At 41.7% G+C, this 20,990-nt stretch overlaps 1 protein-coding gene across 16 annotated transcripts in view; it reads left to right on the top strand.

Annotated features, from left to right (window-relative positions):
- The window catches only part of ANKS1B (ankyrin repeat and sterile alpha motif domain containing 1B), a 1,053,015-nt gene that overhangs the window by 755,689 nt on the left and 276,336 nt on the right, over positions 1-20,990 (top strand). For all 16 annotated transcript variants that reach the window (XR_007402223.1, XM_025439286.3, XM_025439282.3 and 13 more), the window contains one exon: positions 17,613-17,765. Coding sequence is in view for 15 of the 16 variants with exons in the window: in XM_025439286.3 (XP_025295071.1) it covers positions 17,613-17,765 (153 nt within the window). In the remaining variant the exon portion in view is untranslated. The remainder of the gene's footprint in view (positions 1-17,612; positions 17,766-20,990) is intronic.

Below are 20,990 nucleotides of genomic sequence, written 5' to 3'. Positions count from 1 at the left end.
AGTGGACTACACAAGCAACAGAATTCATACTCTCCTACCCTAGGCTAAGCATTCTTTCATTACCTGGTATTTCCCTGTGATAATTTTCTTTGTCGGCGATTAATGAGATTTTAGATTTCTGTCTTTTGATTTTGGGTTCTAATCTGATGGTTGATTTGTAGACCCATCGCGAAGACAGGAAAACTGCCCAAGAATCCACATGGTGTTCCTGAGCATTTTCAGAGACATACTTCAGACAAACACCTATGTGAAACAGCCCACACTTAAAGAGAAATCTTCTGCATGCCACGCACCGTTGTAGGTGTTATTAGGTTAACTCCACATTAACTCACTTAAATCATAAAATTAATTAACTCTCTCCATCACAGATGAAGAAACTGAGGCACAGAAAGTAACATTCCTAAGGTCCCAGAATTAGTAAATGGCTGAGTCTGAATTGGAACCAGGTGGCCTGGCTCCAGAGTCTGTTCTCTCAGGTGCTTTCCTCTGCTGCCCCTATCACCAGAGCATCACGTGTCTCTGGTCTGTGGCTCCCCCTTTGGACAAATGACTGGCTATTGTCATTGTCTTCCACAGACCTAGCATCTTCTGTTTTAATAAGAAGTTCAGCCTTTTTTTTTTCTTTTTAAGTTAACAGGTAACTTCTGCTCTTACCAGAGAAAATGAGCATTCAGTAAACTGCCAGATTCCTTCCTTCATGTCTTGTGGAGAAAATACATCTTAGCTTTACTTGTTCTACGAATCTGTGATGGCATAGTGCTAACTAGATATACTTTAGGTGATCTTTAAGTTTATAATCTATGAACCACATGCACCATCAGTTTTAACTCCTCAAGTCCTTCTTTACTTAGGGGCCACTGCTTGTTGGGAAAGGGTCATATGTACAATTTTCTAACACTAAGAGACAAATATGTTGTAGAAATATTTGAATGTGAGATTTTCTCGACAAATGTACAAGAGATTATTGCATAGATGTAGAAGAGATTGACTTCCCTGCCTTTCACCCCTGGGACTCAATCACATCATCATCTATAATCATTGCTGGTGTCCACTTTTGACAGAGCACTTTTCACTTTTCTAAGTGCTACTGATGTAGATGCAAAGTAACAATTGACCTTACATCCCAAGAGTTTCGCTTCCCCAGTAGGATTGGAACCAGAGGAGGGAGGGATAGGGCAACTCTAGACACGTGATGTCTGCAAACACCCATGTGCCCAGATGCCTATCAGTGAATCTATGATTCATGCATCCATTCAATCAGTCAATTCATTTTGGCCCTATGCTAGCATCAGAGATGAAGATACAAAGCTGGATAACATTTGGTCCCTGCCTCAAGGAGTTCTACCTACATTGGGACACAGGCAAACATGTCAAAGACTAAACTACTCTGTGGAAAAAAAAAAAAAAAAACTGCTTAGGGAAGAGGGAAAGCTAAGTATATGAGAGTCAAGCAAGGTATTCTGAGTAGGTAGAGAATGCTTGAGCTGAATCTCAAAGAATTAGTAAGTATTTTTAGCTAAATAGAGCATCAAAGGAGCCACTCCAGACAGAGGACGCTGCCCGTGCTCTTGTTAGGTCTAGAGACAGTAAGGAGAAATAGATGCCCGTGCTCATCCATTCTCTGTCTCTCATGGCCTCTTTGTCTCTCTGTCTATCTTTCCATCTCTATCTCTCTCTCCATCTCTTGTGCCATGTGCCCTCACTTTCCTAGAGAGGAAGAAAGAGAGAGAGAGAGAGAGAGAGAGAGGAGAGAGGAGAGAGATTCACTTCCTTCCCCATATAGTAACTGTAAGAGAAACTATGGAAGAGTTTGGAATCTATGGAATCTCCCCAAATTTCTCCAATCCACTCAAGTTTGTTTTCTTTTCTGGAGCTTATAAAAACATTGGCACTTAATTATTTTCTTATATTTAAGTATATACTCAAGGAGATTACATATTCCTGGAAGGAAGGGAAACTTAGTCCCTTTTATATCTTGATAATTCCTAGGGTGATGCGACATATATATTCTGTGCATAAAAACTCTTGTTGAATTAGATAAATAATATCTACTAACCCTGTTGTTCAGAGCTGACTCTCTACTGAGGGTTCACCTGAGTACAGGTGAAAATTCTAAGTCACTCCAATGTCTGGGGTAATTAAAAATTCTGAACTGACCCCCAAAAAATCAATCTAAGATTATGAGTCTAGAAACATTTTTACATGGACCAAAACACTGTTTATTGTGACTGCTGTTCTCAACCTAATGGTAGTGAAATAGTTCTCAGATTATTTGCTCACTATAGATGTAGAAGGGGTTCTCAGCAACCCTGGCCAGGGTTTCAAAACAGGGTCACACTTCTCTGTGTGTTCTAGACCTTGCTGAAATGCCTCCTGTGTCTCGCACCCCCCCCCCGCCCCCGTGCGCCATTAACCAGACCACTCACTGACTCGTGACATCTGCTCTTTTCTGCCTCTCTTGCTCTAGCTTATCACCAGAGCTTGGAACGGTGCCACCAGGACTTTACCAAAAGTGCTCCCAGAGCTGTGAATAGCCACAGAGGGTGCCAAATCTGCTATAAATGACTGCCAAAGTCTGTTTCATAGCTGCAGGTGCCCAGCGTGTCATAGGTACTGATGTTTGAGCTGCTGGCCACAACGCCCAGTATGTCCCCATCATAAGCACTTTAACCAGTGCCAACTGAATGTTCCGCCAGTGCCACTGGAGCCTGCCAATATGGGCACCATCACTGAGCGTGGGTGCCCAACGTTGAGGGCACCGGTGTCTAAAACATAGCACCATCTCTGCTTGTTGATGAAGCTGCTGGTGCCAGTTATGCTGACTTCTTTTATTCCCAATGTCCCCAAAATGTATCATGATGCAACTTTTTTTTTATTGAAGCTTCTTCTTCTCCTTCAGAATGATCTCTGGGAGCCAGGCCAGGGCCTAGTCAGAGTGCCAGATCCTGAAATCCATCCAGAGTCACACATTTCCCTATGACACTTGCCTATGGTCCTATGAATCAATTACGTGGCCGCCTTCTCTGAGCAGAAGAGTCTTTTGAGGACTCTGGATTCCTCCTTAAAAGCAGACCCACTCAAGACCAAACTTGCAGTTGTCCATACATTTCCACACATGACAGGTGGACATGGTTCTCTTCAAGCTGAAACTCATGCCACACAGCTAGCCATCAAGCTGACAGACTCCTGGTCTATGTTAGAGAACAAGGAACATTTTTTCTTCTTCTTTTTTTTAAATTAATTTATTTTTTATTGGAGTTCAATTTGCCAACGTATAGCATAACACCCAGTGCTCATCCCATCAAGTGCCCCCCTCAGTGCCCGTCACCCAGTCACCCCCACCTCCTGCCCACCTCCTTTTCCACCACCCCTTGTTCATTTCCCAGAGTTAGGAGTCTTTCATGTTCTGTCTCCCTCTCTGATATTTCCCACTCATTTTCTCTCCCTTCCCCTTTATTCCCTTTCACAATTTTTTATATTCTCCAAATGAATGAGACCATATAATGTTTGTCCTTCTCCGATTGACTTACTTCACTCAGCATAATACCCTCCAGTTCCATCCACGTCGAAGCAAATGGTGGGTATTTGTCGTTTCTAATGGCTGAGTAATATTCCATTGTATACATAGACCACATCTTCTTTATCCATTCATCTTTCGATGGACACTGAGGCTCCTCCCACAGTTTGGCTATTGTGGACAGTGCTGCTATAAACATTGGGGTGCAGGTGTCCCAACGTTTCACTGCATCTGTATCTTTGGGGTAAATACCTCCAGCAGTGCAATTGCTGGGTCATAGGGCAGGTCTATTTTTAACTCTTTGAGGAACCTCCACACAGTTTTCCAGAGTGGCTGCACCAGTTCACATGGTGTAAGAGGATATGTAAGAGGGTTCCCCTGTCTCCACATCCTCTCCAACATTTGTGGTTTCCTGCCTTGTTAATTTTCCCCATTCTCACTGGGGTGAGGTGGTATTTCATTGTGGTTTTGATTTGTATTTCCCTGATGGCCAGTGATGCGGAGCATTTTCTCATGTGCGTGTTGGCCATGTCTGTGTCTTCCTCTGTGAGATTTCCGTTCTGTCTTTTGCCCATTTCATGATTGGATTGTTTGTTTCTTTGCTGTTGAGTTTAATAAGTTCTTTATAGATCTTGGAAACTAGCCCTTTATCTGATACGTCATTTGCAAATATCTTCTCCCATTCTGTAGGTTGTCTTTTAGTTTTGTTGACTGTATCCTTTGCTGTGCAAAAGCTTCTTATCTTGATGAAGTCCCAATAGTTCATTTTTGCTTTTGTTTCTCTTGCCTTCATGGAGAACAAGAAACATTTTATTTTGTTTTACCGAAAATTATCCACAATCTGACCACTTACCACCTCTGCTCTCGCAGCCTGTCCAACCCATTAGCCTCTCTCTCTCTCCTGGATTACTTACACAGCCTCTGAGTAGGTCTTCCTCCTCCTATTCCTGCCTCCTTATAAACTACTCTCAACACAGCAGCCAGCGTCTCCACTGAAATGTGAGCTAAACCATGTCACACTTTAGCTCACATCTGGCACTGGCTCCCTGTTTCTCTCCAAATGAAAGCCAAAGCCTTCCAAGGCTTCAGAGCTTCACTTTCTCTGTCCCCTAAGTACCTCTCTGACCTGCTTCCCACTATTCTCATCTTGCACACGCTGCTGTAATCCCCTTGGTTTCCTTCTATTCCTTGAACAGACACCAATCTCACTCCTTCCTGAGGGCCTTTGCCTTCCCTGGTCCCTTTACCTGGAATCCTCTCCCCCAGCCATTTTACCATCCTTAAATCTCTGTTCAAATCTAGCCTTCTGAATGAAGCTTCCCCTAACCACCCTGTTTATTCTGCACATCACAACACGTCAATTACGGGCATAATTTCCTTATTTATTATGCATGGTAACAATTCTTTGTCTCCCCCACTAGAAGGTAAGCTCCACAAGGACTGGCGCTTTTACATGTTTTGTTGACTGCTGCATACAGAACACTACCTAGAATATAGTAGGCATGCTATAGGTATCTGAGTGAATAAATGAATGAGTAGATGAGTGGATGGATGGATAGATGATGGATGGATAAATGTGTGGCAGGTCCCCAATTCTGTAATTCCTATACTGATTTTTGGCCACCATGTGAATGACGTCCTTTGTCTTCCCTACCCAGTCAGAATATAAGTCACTCATTTGTATACTGCTAACCTTGGGTTTATGGTAGATTTATCTGTTTGAAGTACTTCTGTGGGTGATGTTATTATGCACATGCCTGGAGGCTCCGAGAAAGGACATGGTTTTTAAATATCAAATATATAGAATTGGCATTCAGAACATTCATTATTTTCTGAAGACTCAAGTTTGGGGAATTTTGTTGTTGTAGCAGTTGAGACTAATAACATGCAAACAATTTTCCTGACTGATAGTAGCATTTAAAATTTCTGTTTTAAGAGCAAAGCAGTGTGCTTCATAACCATTGAATATCTACGTGAATGTCAGAAGATATGTACTGTCAGTGGGGGAAAAAAGTGATCCTGTATTTTTTACTAAATATAATTCACATCACTGGCAGAGAGGTTGAAAATGTGAATGATGGTAAGCATTGTTCAGCAGTTTATTCTAGTTGCAGTAAATCCCCTTCATCTTTAATCTGAGCTCTTGTTTTGTAAAAGAGCTTTGCTGCAATGAACTACATCAAAATAAATAGTGACATTTAACAAAAGGATCTAGGGTCAGCATTATCGCAACAAGGATTTTAGAAATGAAAAGGTGGTAAAAACATATTCTTTTACTGAATTAAAAAAGTCTTACCAAAAACTTCAGAGTGAAGTATGATAAAATCATTCAATAATACCATTCAACTCCAGTGACCATGTTTGAGTACTGAGTAGTGGTTCTATTGATCTCCTCACCATTACCCTGCAAGTCTTCTCTGGCAGATAACTGCCAGGTTCTCAGGGATACTGCTGAGAGCAGTTACTCTGCACATGCATAGAGATGAGGCAGAGAAGACCGCGTCTGACTCCCAGTCCACGCATACTACCTGCAAAGTGATAAAGAGATCGTTGCATAGTTGCCTCTGTTGTTGTCTTCCCCTCACACACACCCCCAACCTTGATTTATAGAGTTTGTCTGTTTGGGCAGCTTCGCTCATTTAACTTGTCGTCAGTCTAGTGCCTTTGATCGAAAGGGGTGCCCCAGAACCCCGATGGCTGGAGGCTGGACTGGTCTGGCTACCACTTCTACTTCGTTCACCAGCCGACTATTGTGTGCTTCCAGAAGTTGATCACCCTTGTGTCTTGAAAACACTTCTCATTTATGCACACTTTCATGTCCATTGCTTCCCTTCCAGGTTACTCCAGGAGTTAAGCCTTGTCAAAATAAGGGAGATGTCAGGGCCTCTCCAGGCTGGACTTCAGTTTGTTTCTTTTACTTATTGAAATAGAAATCACAGAGCATCATGGGACAGTGCTCGGTCCAAAGCACTTGACCTTCATTCCTCCAAAATGCAGTGCAGAGTAATATCCAGATATTACTCCTTCACTGCTCCTGCCCTGTACCTAAAGCTGGGAGTCTCCAGTGTCTGAACACTCAAGAGATGCCATGTTGGGAAGGTTTGGTCATTGGCAGGAAAAAAATACAGATGTTAACTATTATCTGCAATTTTAGGTCCATAATGACATCCAACTACAATCTGCCTACAAGGCTCTGAGGGTTCACATTTCTCCTGATTCTCCTATAGAAACTGTATCCATGACAGAGTATGATCCAAACAAAGGGACCTTGAGCGACAGATCTGCACATGTCCCATGTCTCCCTTGCCTCCTGCATAGCTACAACCAGAGACCTATCACACCTCGTTTCCAAACAACTGTCTCAGTGTATTAATCCTTAAGTTTCCACAGAAGAAATCTCATTACACAGGGAATCCAGAGTCTCAGACTCCATGAAGGGTATTTTCCCAAAGATCACCTAAAACCCCTCACCAATGAGGTGATGCACGTGGGATCACTTTGGGATCCTCAAAGGGTCGTGTGATTGTAAGGTAACATTCTTATCATTAATAGCCCTATCCATTCCACAGACGTGTCTCTCCGGCCAAGCTGCACTACAATAGCACTTAGATGGTGATGGGTAGACTTTTTTCCGGGGCCCCATGGTCAGTGGATCTGCCTTCCTCTTTCATGCTCAGTCAGCCTTTGAAGAGCCACTGATGAAACAGCACCATGATGTCTAAGCCCAGGTCTCAAAGCCTATAGGAGATCTGATCCTCCCGCGACTCAACGGACCTGCATTTGGACTTGGCAGCACACTGCCTGCTAGCACTGCTTGTCCTGGTTTATTTTCAGAGCTGCCGTCAGTCCGAGTCCTGGGTAGCTGCGGGCCAGAGCAGAGGAGGCCAGAACAAGGAGCAGGACTAGAGGGGCACCTGATGGTAGCAGCTGTCTGTATTTCAAAAGTCCTGGGAGGGAGCATGAGAGTACGAGAGTACACCCAGGTGGGAAAAGAGAAGCCACAGTCCATTGCAGCTTCACAGGCGGGTTGAAGTCACCGAGCTCGGTACATCGGGACTGTGGCCCCCCAGCACGTCTACATAAATGATAGTCAGGTCTGTATGTGTGAATCCGGGGACAGCTGCCCTGGCAACTGAGCCCTTTGCCAGCACTTGACATGCAAGGGTCCAGCTGTCACCAAGTCCAAGCCAGGTGGCTTGTGGACCCTCACAACTGTAATGCAAAGATTATTAACCCCAGAGTTAGTCCAACTGTGCCTCTCACGCTATAATTTCCAAGAAAGGCCAGCAGCAATCCTAAAGCAAAAGACAGCCCTCTACCTCATCTTAATCTCCACAGCATTCTTGCACTCTTATTCCCTCATATTTCGGACCTTCCTCAGCCCCGAGTCCTCATTTCTCACTCCTTTCAATGCCTTTTCCTTGAGCTTTCTAAAACCTCCCCCTCTCCTTCTCTTCCCTTGCCAACTCCTTAAAATACTCCTGATTGCAATTTCCACTTCCTCATCTCCAACTTACACCTCAACCCCCGGCAGCCTAGCCTCAGGGCTCTTTTCTTTTATATATATATATATTTTTTTATTCCATACAATTCTGGTGAGCTGTGTGCCGGATCCCATGAACCCTTCTCCTGCCTCATCTCAGTAGACCTCTCTACAGCATTCCATCGCTGCTGACTACACCCTCTTTGAAACTAAGTTTCTCCCATTTCCCTTTTTGTCTTAACTATTCCTTTTTGGTCTCCTGAGGATGATTCTTATCTTTCACTTTGAAAGTGTTGGTTTGTCCTCACACCACTTCTCTTCTTGCAGTACACACCCTCCGCAGGCTCATCCATGCATGATTTCAGCTCCCACTTACGATAAAAATAGCTAAGATGTATTGGGTGCTTCCGTGTGCCAAGAACGGTGTATTGTTTCACCGAATGCCTACGACTACCCCGGAGGCAGACATCCTTATCACTCATGTGGCTAATCAGAAGACGGAGGCTGAAGAAGACTAAGCAGCTTCCTCAAGGTCATGCAGCTAATACGTGGAGGAGCCAAGACTCTCACCTGTACTGCTTACGATGCCCAAGGCTATGTGTCTCCTCAGACTTCCCCCGCCCCAAAATTTAAAGTTTAGGTCCACGCAGCATCTTTAATTTCTCACGTTTCAAAATTATTCATGACATCCCAGTCTATTTTCTTTTATTTTTCTGCTAGTAACACCACCATGTACCCGGGTACAGGTATCAAAGCTAGAAACTTGAGGTTTTCCCACAATTTCCCCCTCTTATATCCTGCATAGTTATCACAAAGGGGTGATGGTGTGATGGGCAGAAAGATGCCAACAAATGAAGTTAAAGGAAATGAGATTTCTTTGAATGGCAACGCCTGTGAAAATTAATGGCTTCACAAAACAAGAGATAATGCGACATACTGTCAAGTGGAAGTGTAGGCTTCCTTACATGTTATGTATGAAATTACCTTATTTTCAATTCTGTTTGTATTAGAGGAAAGGCTAAGCCACTAGAATAGAAACCTCCATAATGTAGTGGTTTAAAGAATAGAACATTTACTTCTCCCACGTAACAGTCGAAGTAAGCAGACCGGGTTTACAAATTGGCTCTGCTCTGTGCAATTCTGGGAGGACCCAGGACCCTCCATCTGTCGCTCTGTCACCCTCTAAAGCACTGCTACTCAAGGCGTGGACCACGGACTCACAGCGTTAGCATCCCCAGGAAGCTTGTTAGAAATGCAGAATCTCAAATCCTCCCTCCAGCCTATTGAATTAGAACCTGCATGTTAACAAGATTTCCCACGTGATTCTTTCATACATTAAGGTTTGAGAAGCATTTCCCAAACTCTAGGGTATTATTCTCCCTGTGTAGTCAAAGCTGGGCTGCAGGCACTAATGTTCCAGCTCACGGGAAGACAAAAAAGAAAAAAAAAAAGCAACTCCAGAGCAAGGACCCTATCTTTCAGGTTGAAGGTGACCTGAAGTTTACATGCAGCACTTTCACTAACTTCCCACAGGCTCAAATATGTTCTCATGGAAACAACCAGGAGCAAAGCTGGTGTTACCATTCATTCATTTGGTGTGTCTTGCCTCTAGTAAGCCCCATTTCTCTGGACAAGGGGTCTCTGTTTCAATTTTGCAATACTTTTCAGACATAAAAATATCTAATTCGTTATTGGCTTTCGGGAGTCCTTATTCCCTTGATCTAATTACCATGCCAATATGTAATGCTGACTAAACAACCTATTGTATTCAGAACTATATTTTTAAAGGGGGAGGGGAAGAGGGGGTAGGGGAGAGAGAGAGAGAATCTTAAGCAAGCTCCATGCCCAGTGCCAAGCCCACCAGGCAAGGAGGGGGGGCTCCATCTCAAAGTACCTGAGATCATCACCTGAACTGAAATCAAGAGTCAAATGCTTAACTGACTGAGCCATGCAGGTGCCCCAGAACTATTTTTTTTTTAATTTAACCCCCAATCTGTCATAATATCTTTCCCTCTTTTTATTTATTTTTCCCATTTCTGTTGCATTCTTGCTACAGTTTTCATCCTGTGGTTTCATCACGTTGTAAAATATTACCCTTGTCTGAACAGACAAAGCTGGTTTTAGGCAGAAAGAGTCATAGGCAACAACACATATGTGTCCATTCACATATGACAGCCAGACTATTTCAAGTAAAGCTGAGAAATTAAGAGAAAATAAAACAGAAGTGATCGTGTAATCTTACAAAAAACCTTCTAGATCAGTGGTTTTCAAACATTTCTTTTTAAAGCAGAGAAAGCTCTTCCTCCTCTTACCTGTGTTAAAACTCTTAAAATATGGGTCACTCTGGGATCCCTGGGTGGCGCAGTGGTTTGGCGCCTGCCTTTGGCCCAGGGCGCGATCCTGGAGACCCAGGATCGAATCCCACGTCAGGCTCCCGGTGCATGGAGCCTGCTTCTCCCTCTGCCTGTGTCTCTGCCTCTCTCTCTCTCTCTCTCTGTGACTATCCTAAATAAATAAATAAAATATTAAAAAAAAAAAATATGGGTCACTCTGACAGAGGTAGACTAGATGGTCTTAGAGCCTCGCCTCTTCAGCTGCCCGATAACTGGATCCCTTAAAGCCCACCAGACTCCACAGACCCCCCACTGTCCTAGAGTTGGTAATCTCTGCCTGCTACGTGACCCACGATGTTAATGCCCTCTCTGAGGTCAGATTTGCTTTGAGAGGTGAGGAAAATCAATGCCCATTTGGGCAATGTAACAAAACACTGACAGCCACAAGGAAAGTATTTAGTAAAATGTATTAATATATCTAAATTTCTTTTTGAGACTGAAGCATCTTCCAGCTAATTCCAATTTCCATCCCAGCTTCGGTTTTTCCCGCATTTGGGGGTTCCACAAGTTGAATGAGATCACCTTGTTAGGAAGCTCTGTTAGGATTGCCTACCGCCTGCCCACCACTCTGCCTCTCAGATTACAGATGGTGCGTTAACTCTCATTCATGCTCAGCAGCACTGCAGGCCCGCAGCCCCTGGAACTCTCTGTTTAGCTCTGTCCTGCCAGGTGTCCCTGCTGGAAAAGAGGTTCATCTTGGTAATTTGAGAAAATAGTTGCAGTGTTCCTTGTGGCAGATGCCACTGACAACTCCTGAAAGAGGTGTGGATGCCATCTGACTTTCAGCCTAAATGTCCTTATTATCATTTGGGGGTTTGTTTTTTTGGGTTGTTGTTTTTTTGTTTTTTTTTTGTTTTTTAGTTTTGCCTTTGGGCTTCTTTTTTCTTTACTGGATAAATAAATCTGACGCTAATTCAGTATTAACTTTAAAAAGACAGAATTGCAAAATTTAGGAATTGTGAAGGAACTTTGAGATCATTGGCCCAAAACCATCATTTTACAGGTGAGAACACTGAAGCTTGGAGAGCTGAGGTAACTTGCCTGTAGTTACATAGCTTGTTAACAGTAGAGCCGAGGTGCTGGGCTACAGCAGCAAAGCCCAGCACATTTTGTTAACACAGCACACTACCTGGAATTGGTTCTTGGTATGTAATCATTTTAAATAGTACAATATTAATGTTAGGCATAAAAATAGCCCTCATTTTCATAATATGTAACACAAAATACAAATGTCCTTTACTAGTGGGTGCCCATGCCACTGAAGTTAATTTGTCACTTTATCTTCATGTGTTCATTAAATTGCTTAATAAACATTTGGCAAATGCCTGCCATGTGTGGGATGCTTCACTGGGCACATAAGAGATGACAAAGTTGGCTAAGATCTTGTTTCTTCACCAGAAGGGTTACAGTCTAAGGAAGAAGGCAGATATTCACATCTCTAGCTATAAACAGAATCTATGCAAATTACTACCAAAATCTAGAGGAAGATATGATTAATTTTAACTTGGGAGGGAGTAAGGGTAGTACTGGAGAAGGCTTCACAGAAGAGGAAATATTTAAACAGGACCTTTTAAGAATGGATAGGATTTCAACAGGAGAACAGAGGAGAAATAGTATTCCTGACAGAAGAAATGGCAGAGGGAAAAGTACGAAGATATACTAGTTATAAAATGGATTATGGCCCCAAAAATCATATTCCTAAGATAAAGAATTACTTAGTTTATGGTTAGCAAAGATGTAGGACATAGATGTTTACTAGATGACAGCCAGAAAGCTTGGGAAGGATGTTAGTTTAGCTCAGCTAGTCTTTCTCAGTCTCGTGGAGGTGACTTTGGACTCATAAATTAAAGAGTTTGGGTATTTTACACGTTACTTGGCTCTGAGTAAAGTTATAAATCCCTCCATCATATAGATGGACTCCATCCAATCAGTTGAAGGCCTTGTAAAAGCAAGACTGAGGTCCTCCATGAATAAGAGGGAATTCTCCTTCTAGACTGTTCTCAGACTTCAGCTGCAACATCAGCTCTTTCCTGGGTCTCCAGCCTGCCAGCCTATCCTGCAGATTTTGGCTTGCAAGATTTCAGACTTGTGTGTGTGTGTATACACATCCCATTAGCTCTATTTCTCTGAAGAACGTTAACTAATATAAATACCAAGGGTTTTGAATTAAAGAGTGACTGTATTAGTCAGCTTCCCCCTGTATGTCATAATTCCAGTGATTTATAGCAACATAAAATATACACATTTATTTACACATTTATTTTTCTTACTCATGCATCCAAATTCAGCTGGACTCATCCAAACTCAGTGAACCATGATAGACTTCAAGGTTTTACGTTTAGGTTTGCTACACAAGTCTTCACCTTTCTCCTGGGACCAGCAGTTGTGTGACTGTTTAGCCACGTGTTATGCATGTAATAGCACCCAAAAGGATTAGTAGATCACAGGAGTAGAGAGGCCTCACTTATAAACTGCCACACTGATACTTCTACCTGTACCATTGGCCAAGCAAGTACATGACCAACATCAATGGGATGGAGAAGTAACTCTAATCACGTGGGATAAAATGCAGATCCCTTGGCAAAGGGCACAGAGGCATAATTCTAGTAGAGGAAGAAAGTGAAGACTTGGAAACAATTTATGTACCATATATCACATAATCCTTACACCACCACTTAGGGTAGATGCAATTGTCAGAATCCAAAGTCTATTTTGGAAGGAGGGAACTGAAATCAAATTTATGAGACTTATGAGAATCCAAATTATGTTGGCCTCATTAAATATGATAGTAAAACAGAAAGAGGAATGTATGATGACTCCTAAGCAATGACTTGGGCAATGATGTAATGGGTCCCCACCCACTGAGATTAGAAACCCAGAGAGAGGGCATGTTTGTGAGCCAAAGGAGACGTTGTATGATAGCTTTAGAGGCCAACTATGTGAGGTATCCTGCAAACATCTGGAAATTTGTCTCTTAAAGCTCAAGAAGAGAAGCCCATCCTGGAAAAAAACTACGAAAGCAAAGGCAAAAGTATTACAAGCATGGGAAGCAATATCAGCAAAGATACAGAAGTGTCTTGCACATGCAGTTCACGTTCATGGTGTGGCTAGGAGCTTAACACACTGTTCAGACAGGCACACATGTCTATTCATCTGTCTTGGGGTACATGTGGCCCAGTAGTGTAGGACTAAGTTGAAAAGGCAAGTTTATCCTTGATCTCAACTGCCCTAGAATTCTGGAATAGGACATTTTCACTCTCATCAAGAAGGAGCCACTGTAGTTTTCTGTGCAAGTGTTTACTTAAAAGCCTGGCTTTTTGGAAAACTGATGCAGCGGCACAATAGAAGCTAAACCAAAGGTAGGAGGCCAAGGGGAAGGCTACCGTGTTAGTCTTCATAAGCACCAACAAGAACCTAACCAGGGCAGCAGCAGTAGGAACAGAAATGAAGGAGCAGATGGAAGAATTGCTTCAAAAGACATTATTGTGTGGCACAGCAACTATCCTGCATATCATTAAATATGTGTCAAGTTAATTTTGTAACTTCATTTGGCTCTAATGTCTTCCTCTCCTCAGGTATGCAGAGCCTTCATAATTTATTGGTCATCTCTTTGCCTGTTTTTTTTTTTAAATTAAGAGTTATAATCTCCTTGAGGAAGAGACTATGACTGTTTTGTTCTGTCCTGCCCCACAACATCCATCAGAATAGGCACCACTGAGTGAGTGAGTGAGTGAGTGAGTGAGTGAGTGAATGACTGAGTGGCTGGAGGAACCCTGCCCCTGCACACGTCTGTCCGTGTGTTCATCTCCAGGTTCTCTCCACTCTTGCTCTCTACTTTACCTGCATCTTCATCCTCCCCCAGATACGTTCCTCCCTCTCACCTCCTCAAGGTTGCTCATGGAGAACTTGCCTTACAGGAGGAACCAGATTACCAAGAGTCTGCATTTAGTCAGATACTAATGTGTTTTCCCCCCCACATCCTGCCTTCAACCAAACTCAACTGCTTCTCTCTTTACATTTTTATTTTTATTTTTTTTTTTTTTTCAAATCAATTTTTTTTTATTGGTGTTCAATTTACTAACATACAGAATAACACCCAGTGCCCGTCACCCATTCACTCCCACCCCCCGCCCTCCTCCCCTTCTACCACCCCTAGTTCGTTTCCCAGAGTTAGCAGTCTTTACGTTCTGTCTCCCTTTCTGATATTTCCCACACATTTCTTCTCCCTTCCCTTATTTTCCCTTACATTTTTAATGTCATTCAGACATACCCACTAACTTGCCAGTCATGTAAAATATTGAAAACTCAGTTCCAATCTACATAAGCCCTTAATTTTATTCACTCTGCCCCCACCCACCCCACTGACCCCAAGTTTAGGCTTCTTTCCCCTGAGGAACTGGCACCTCTCTCTTCTCTGATTCCAAATGTCTTCCCACTGGAGCAAGAAGGAGGAATGGGGAAGAAAAACAAACTTCTTTCTACGAATTGGGTTTGCTTTGTAGAGGTCTGGTTGATGTCCCCACCAGTGCTCTTCAGCTAACTGTGACCATCAGCCAACCTCCGTGTGGTAGGTGGCCAGTGATTGTTCTGTGTGTGTGCTTGGGGTGACCCATGAGGACGCCAGTGCAAAGTTCTCCGGGATGGGACATCTGAGTCTACCCTAGATTGATTCAAGGCTCCCTAAGCTCGTCCTCAGTATCTGCCACTGGGGCAGTCGAGTTCTGGACAGCTAACACTAAGACTTTGCCAAGCTGTCAACTGGGGAAGTCAGGGAGTTTCCCAGGCTGCTGTGATTAGTCAGGATGGTAGCATTGGTTCAACTACTTCTTCATAAGTCCTGGAGAATATCTCTAGCCCCAGTATTTTTATGACCCATAGTATATGAGGATACTTAGTATCTTTGTACCTCTGGTTTGGATCCTAATCTCCAATTTTACACACACACGACGCTCAGTTATTTGCAACTGCCACTAAACTTCACTTTACAAACCCTGAGTTGTCATTTACATTTGTAGCTACTGCGGAATAAATATTGTGTTAAATGTCACTAAACACACCTTCAGCGAGTAGCTAAAATGGGTCAGTCCAGTGTGCAAGTGACATACAAAAGCCTGACCGTTCAGACTCTAATGCAAATGAAGAATTATACCATAACTCCCAATAGAGGGCATTTAAACCTCAAAGTGGAAAATAGATTGGTGAGTGGAACAATAGAAAAGAGGAAAGGAGAAAAAATAATTTAAAAATGAAAGAGTAAATATAATCCCAGAAGAAGAAAAGAGAGATAAAAGAGCTGAAGAAATACTTTAAAATATTGATTAAGCCTGTCCACAAGGGGAAAAAAAAAAACCAGCAACAAATTCTCTTTTGGGGGCCATGTGGGAAATTTGCATATGGACTGTATATTAATATAATTTGATCAATGTTGGATTTCTTGAATGTGATGCTACTGTGGCTACATAGGAGAATGTCCTTGCTCTTAGGAGATACTTGATGAAACATCAGGAGGTGAAATTTCATCATGTCTGCTAAAGGGTCGGGGGGAAAATAGGTCTTCCCAATGGTTCACCTACAATCAAACGTGTATTGTATGCATGTGAATGAGAAAGTGGGTATAGAGTAAAATGTAGAAATTTAGTGTGGCCAAATGTTAACCTTGGGTGAATCTGGGTCCAGGGCATTCTGGGAGACGTGGACATGCTCCTCCTGGCTCTTTCTTCAAGGAAGGATTTGCCCAGCAGTGGGGAGAGTGGTCAGCAGACAGCCTCCAGCTGTCAGCATCTGCACAGTCAGCCTCTGCTGGGGAGAGCTGCCTCACCAGAGCCATGCTTGCCCCATGCCAGCTGCATCCAGTGATAGAGAATGTGGAGATGGGAGCCACAAAGGTCCAGTCATCTGCCAGCACAAGACCTCTAGTAGCATGACCCGCTCCAGAACCGTCCCCTCCCCCGGATTCACGGAGGCTTCATCGGGACCCATCACAGTCTGACTCCTCTTCTGCCTGACCCTCCTTCTCATCCCTCCTTTCATAGGTGTTGATCCCCTAACAAGCACCTCAAATCTAATTTTTAAAAAAAATGAAAGTAAAAAGAACCTTCAAAATGAGAACGCTGCATAGTGGCAGAGAGCCTATCATATTTAGGATCAAAATCTCAACCCCTGACGGCCAGACTAATCTTTTCTCTCTGCACAAATCAGAATCATCTAGATTTCCATTAAATATTTATCTCCTCGAATCTGAAGGAAGAGGAAAATCTATGTATTTTGCCCTGTTTTGCTCTTCCTATCCTGAATTGCACTGAAGGATCACATGAGGTTGATGAGGTGCCAACTGTCTGTAATAACTGAAGTATTAGATGCATGGTAATGGCATGCAGAGCAACACAAGTCTTAGAAATGAGTTCCTTCAAAAATCCAATAACCATAAATTCAACTAAAATTTCAAATAAAAGCTAAAAAGACTAGAATAATCACACAAAAATTTAAACCCAGAAGTTTCTCTTGCTTAAATTACTTTCACACTCCAATTTAAACTCAGAAACATTATGCTGCTGTCACACTTCTTTGTTCTCCTAAAGGAAAAAAAAAATATCTGTATATAGCTGACAAAAAATAGGAAGCTGTCTGCCAGCAAGTTCTCTATTCATGTCTAACATACTGTAGAGTCTATGCAGAACACATGGTCTTTAAACACCGAAAAGCCTCTCCTTTACTGGCTTAACACTGCAGTATGTTTCTCCAGCATGTTTGCACTACCTACAATACATGTCTTGCATAAGCATGAATTCCTTTGGATGTTTAAGCGGTGCAGTATTTTCACATGCTTTGATGTTGTACATATGAGAATTATCATCTACATTTTGGGAGTGCAGTTTCTTGCACATTGAAGTGAATATGACTCAACTGCCATGACTTTAGATTTCATCCAACAGGATGTCAATAATGTCTACACCAGAAGTTTGACATATTTCGTCTTCTCAAATGTGGAGCTGACATAGCAGCCAAATTAGAAATTTCTGGGTGCATTTTTGAGAGCTAATTCAGCGTGAAAATTACTAATTACTTGGAATTGTGCAAACCAAAGTATTTTGGTTTTCCTTAGTTTCTTATCCAAAAAGACCTGTTGCTTCAGATCAGATAAATTTCCAAGTGGCAGGATCCATCCTGTTTGTGGGGACTCAAAATAATCCTAATCCTAATGTGATTTTCTTGATTACAGATGAGACCCATTGGCCATGATGGCTATCATCCCACTTCTGTCGCTGAGTGGCTGGATTCCATTGAACTAGGGGACTACACCAAAGCCTTTCTAATTAACGGCTACACATCGATGGACCTGTTGAAAAAAATCTGGGAGGTTGAACTTATTAACGTAAGTTGGTCTCTTAAACATACCTTCCCCATTCAACCCTTGGTAAATGAAATTCACATTGGAGGTAGGTAACATTTTTTTCTTTGTTACTGTGCGGACATCCATCAGGATTTTACAGGTATGCCTTCTGCTTTAAATATACAACTGTCTTGGTTCCAGTCGAGTTCCATAGTACTTGTCTTTTTAAGTTCTGATGGGGAGAACTAGGAGAACTCTCAGGGTGTTTTGCATTATCCAAGAAAACCTCCCAAGTGTTTTGAGGCTTCCCATTTTAGAAGATTTAGTCAGTTCAGGTTATGAGCATGATAACAAATAGGCTCCCATCCTGATCTTGCTCATACTCACCATTAAAGATTAGAGTTCTCATCTTTAGTTTCCTATCTCCATTCTGTTTCTTTGACTGCATGTATAAACCCTACTTTTGAATACACACTGCTTTTGTTTGTTCATATTAAATAGGCTGCTATAATATCGACATTTTATTACCCAGGGCTTATATCTAATCTTAAGTTGTCTGTTTTATTTATATAATTGAAATAGATTTTTTATAAAAACTAGCCAATATATGTTGCCATGTATTCAAGCCCAAAGAGATCAACTCAATCTGTGTAAATGGTTTTTAATACTGATACTTATTTCATTTTTACTGCTCTTTTATTCCCAATGGCATCAAGGAATGAAAGAAATGGAGTGGGAACATGTAATTATCATGCCTTCACATTGGTATCCTGAACATTTCTCTTCCTAAATGAATGAAAAATCATTTAATCTTTTAGAGGATTTCTTAGATTTAAATTTTATATTCTAAAAATTTTTAAAAAACCCATCCATAAGTTGAAAGATAAAGCAAATAAATTTCTTCTGGTTCAATACAGATCCATTCTACTCTTTATGCCACTTTCTCTGCACAAGTCCAGTAGCTACATATTGCATGCCATTAATTATTTTACATTATTATTATTAATAACTATGCTTTTAACAGTCTTAAAAATAATGTCTTTTCTAGAACATCTCATAAAAACTGTTCTTTGATCTAAAAATCAAGTTAAATAGACGAATTCTTGGCTCCTTCTTTTACTTTGCCATCAGTTCCTCTTTTCTGTCTGCCCTCACGCACTCACAAAAGCTACCATTATTTCAGCAGAAACCCTGATGGAAATCCCCTGATTCGTTTTGTTTTTAGTGTGTGTGGCAGCACAGTGGAACTAACTGAGACTGTGTTGCATTCTGGTTGCATCCGGGAGATTGCAGTTCTCCTCCAAGCACCTCCTGTTAGCCATTTGTTGAAGGGGGACCTACCATAGATCAAACAAACAGGCTTCCCATTAAGTAACATTCTAGTCAATTATACAACTTGACAAATACCTCTGTATAACATCTTCTGAATACTGTTGCTCCCCACTGAAGAACAAATACACAGCACATGAATCACTCACTTACCAGGGCATTAGCAGTAATCTCTCATTGAAAAGAAGGGATTCCAATAGAACTGTATTATAAAATGTTTTCTTTGAGGCAAGGATCATTGAAGCAGGACAGTGAGTCTCTCAGAATCCAAATGCTGAGGCTAATGTTTAAGATGTGAGCTAGGACCCACACATTTCTTGGCCCTGGGGGGACCAGAAACCTAGGAATCCCTGTTGGGTCACTGTGTTCCCTGTGGATGATGGCAATGCCTGTAGGTCAGTGAGGCGCTGAGGCCCCGGGTTTAATGCCAAGGCTCAGGGACTGATCTACCACCACCCACATGCCAACCAGCCTTGAGTTGGGACAGAAGAATACCTTTCTCCACCCATACAGACTTTTGAAGTGTTTTCCCTTTAGCTACATTTGCTGTAATACAATCGGACTTCAATCCGGAGAGAAGTACCTGTCACAGGTACTTCTGTTGTAACAGAACCAGAAAACATAGTCACTGTGTCTTAGATCTTGAGGCCAATTCCTCTGGCCTGGAGTACGTCTGCATCTAATACCAACCTGGTATATTTTCCAAACTGATAGAACTTAAAGTTTGTGACATCTTTATGGGCAAGTTCACATTCTTGAATGAGGAGGCTTTGGGAGTCATTTAATTCCATAAATATATTTATTATGAACAAAAATTGATCTATACCTTTAGGCTTGGAAATCAAAGGACAAAATTGTAATGCCCGCCAGAACTGCTGCAAAGGGTAGTGAGTTTGATGGTTCCAGGTTGTTGAGTTTTAAAATGAAAGAAAGGCGCAGTGCGTGCCCCTCTCTGGCTTACAAAGCTTTAGGCTAGTCTCAAATTCAAGACTTGAATTTATCCCAACTCATGAGGGAAGACATCCAAATATAAAATAATCTCATATATAATATATGGGCCCAGTAATTCTATATTAAGTACCCATAATTTGTTGTTTTCTAGCCTGAAGGGAATGTGCAGTCACTTTGATTTAGAGCAAAGCTCTTAAGAGAAATTCACATCCTGAATCTTTGTAATGAACGGCTCATTTTTAAGGAAACCAAATGGCTTTAGTGCCCATTGCTCTATGTAAAGTGAAAAGTGCAAGGTAGGGAGCTGTCTTTGATACAGAGGTGTGCTGATGGAGGGGAGGAGAACAGAGGGTGAGGAGGCTGGCTGCTGCTGTAATTACACATACCTTTAGTATCATTAAATAGTATTGATTAAGCCTCCAATTTCACATGGTATTTTGCTTGATATTTGAAAATGGTAACACATTTCTCAGTGAGTATAAGTCTATTCAAAGTATTTTCATGAAGAAATGCAAACTATACAAAATTGTGATTTGAAAAGTACAAATACATTTGAAATTATAATCTTTCAAAAAGACCCCAAGGATTTTTTGGGGGGAGGGGGGCTGAGTACATTATTGCCTTTGAAAAACAAGGTTATTTGAATAACCTAATGAAGATTTTGGTCACAAAAGTACCCAAAGTACAGAGATGAGGGAGAGCAATAGAAATCTCATTTCTTAATATCAGTATTCTCAGCAGTGGAAATTGAGCACAAAAAACTTTCAGGATATAGGTTTTACAGATTCCTGTGTGTGTCTAGACTTAAAGAATTTAGATGCCAATAATTGTTCCTTCTATTCCCTAATCTATGCTTCATACTCAGAAGCTCTTTTATTAATAGCTCTGTTTTGCCTCTGTCTGCTACTATCATTAATAGCATCATTAACATTATTTTTACTTTTGTATTGATATTTTAGTGTTATATGAATATATTGAGAGAGATTG

Source organism: Canis lupus, chromosome 15 (genome assembly GCF_003254725.2).
Source record: "Canis lupus dingo isolate Sandy chromosome 15, ASM325472v2, whole genome shotgun sequence".
NCBI lineage: Eukaryota > Metazoa > Chordata > Mammalia > Carnivora > Canidae > Canis > Canis lupus.
The sequence above is the reverse complement of the archived record's forward strand: the minus strand, read 5'-3'. Positions and strand labels throughout refer to the sequence as shown.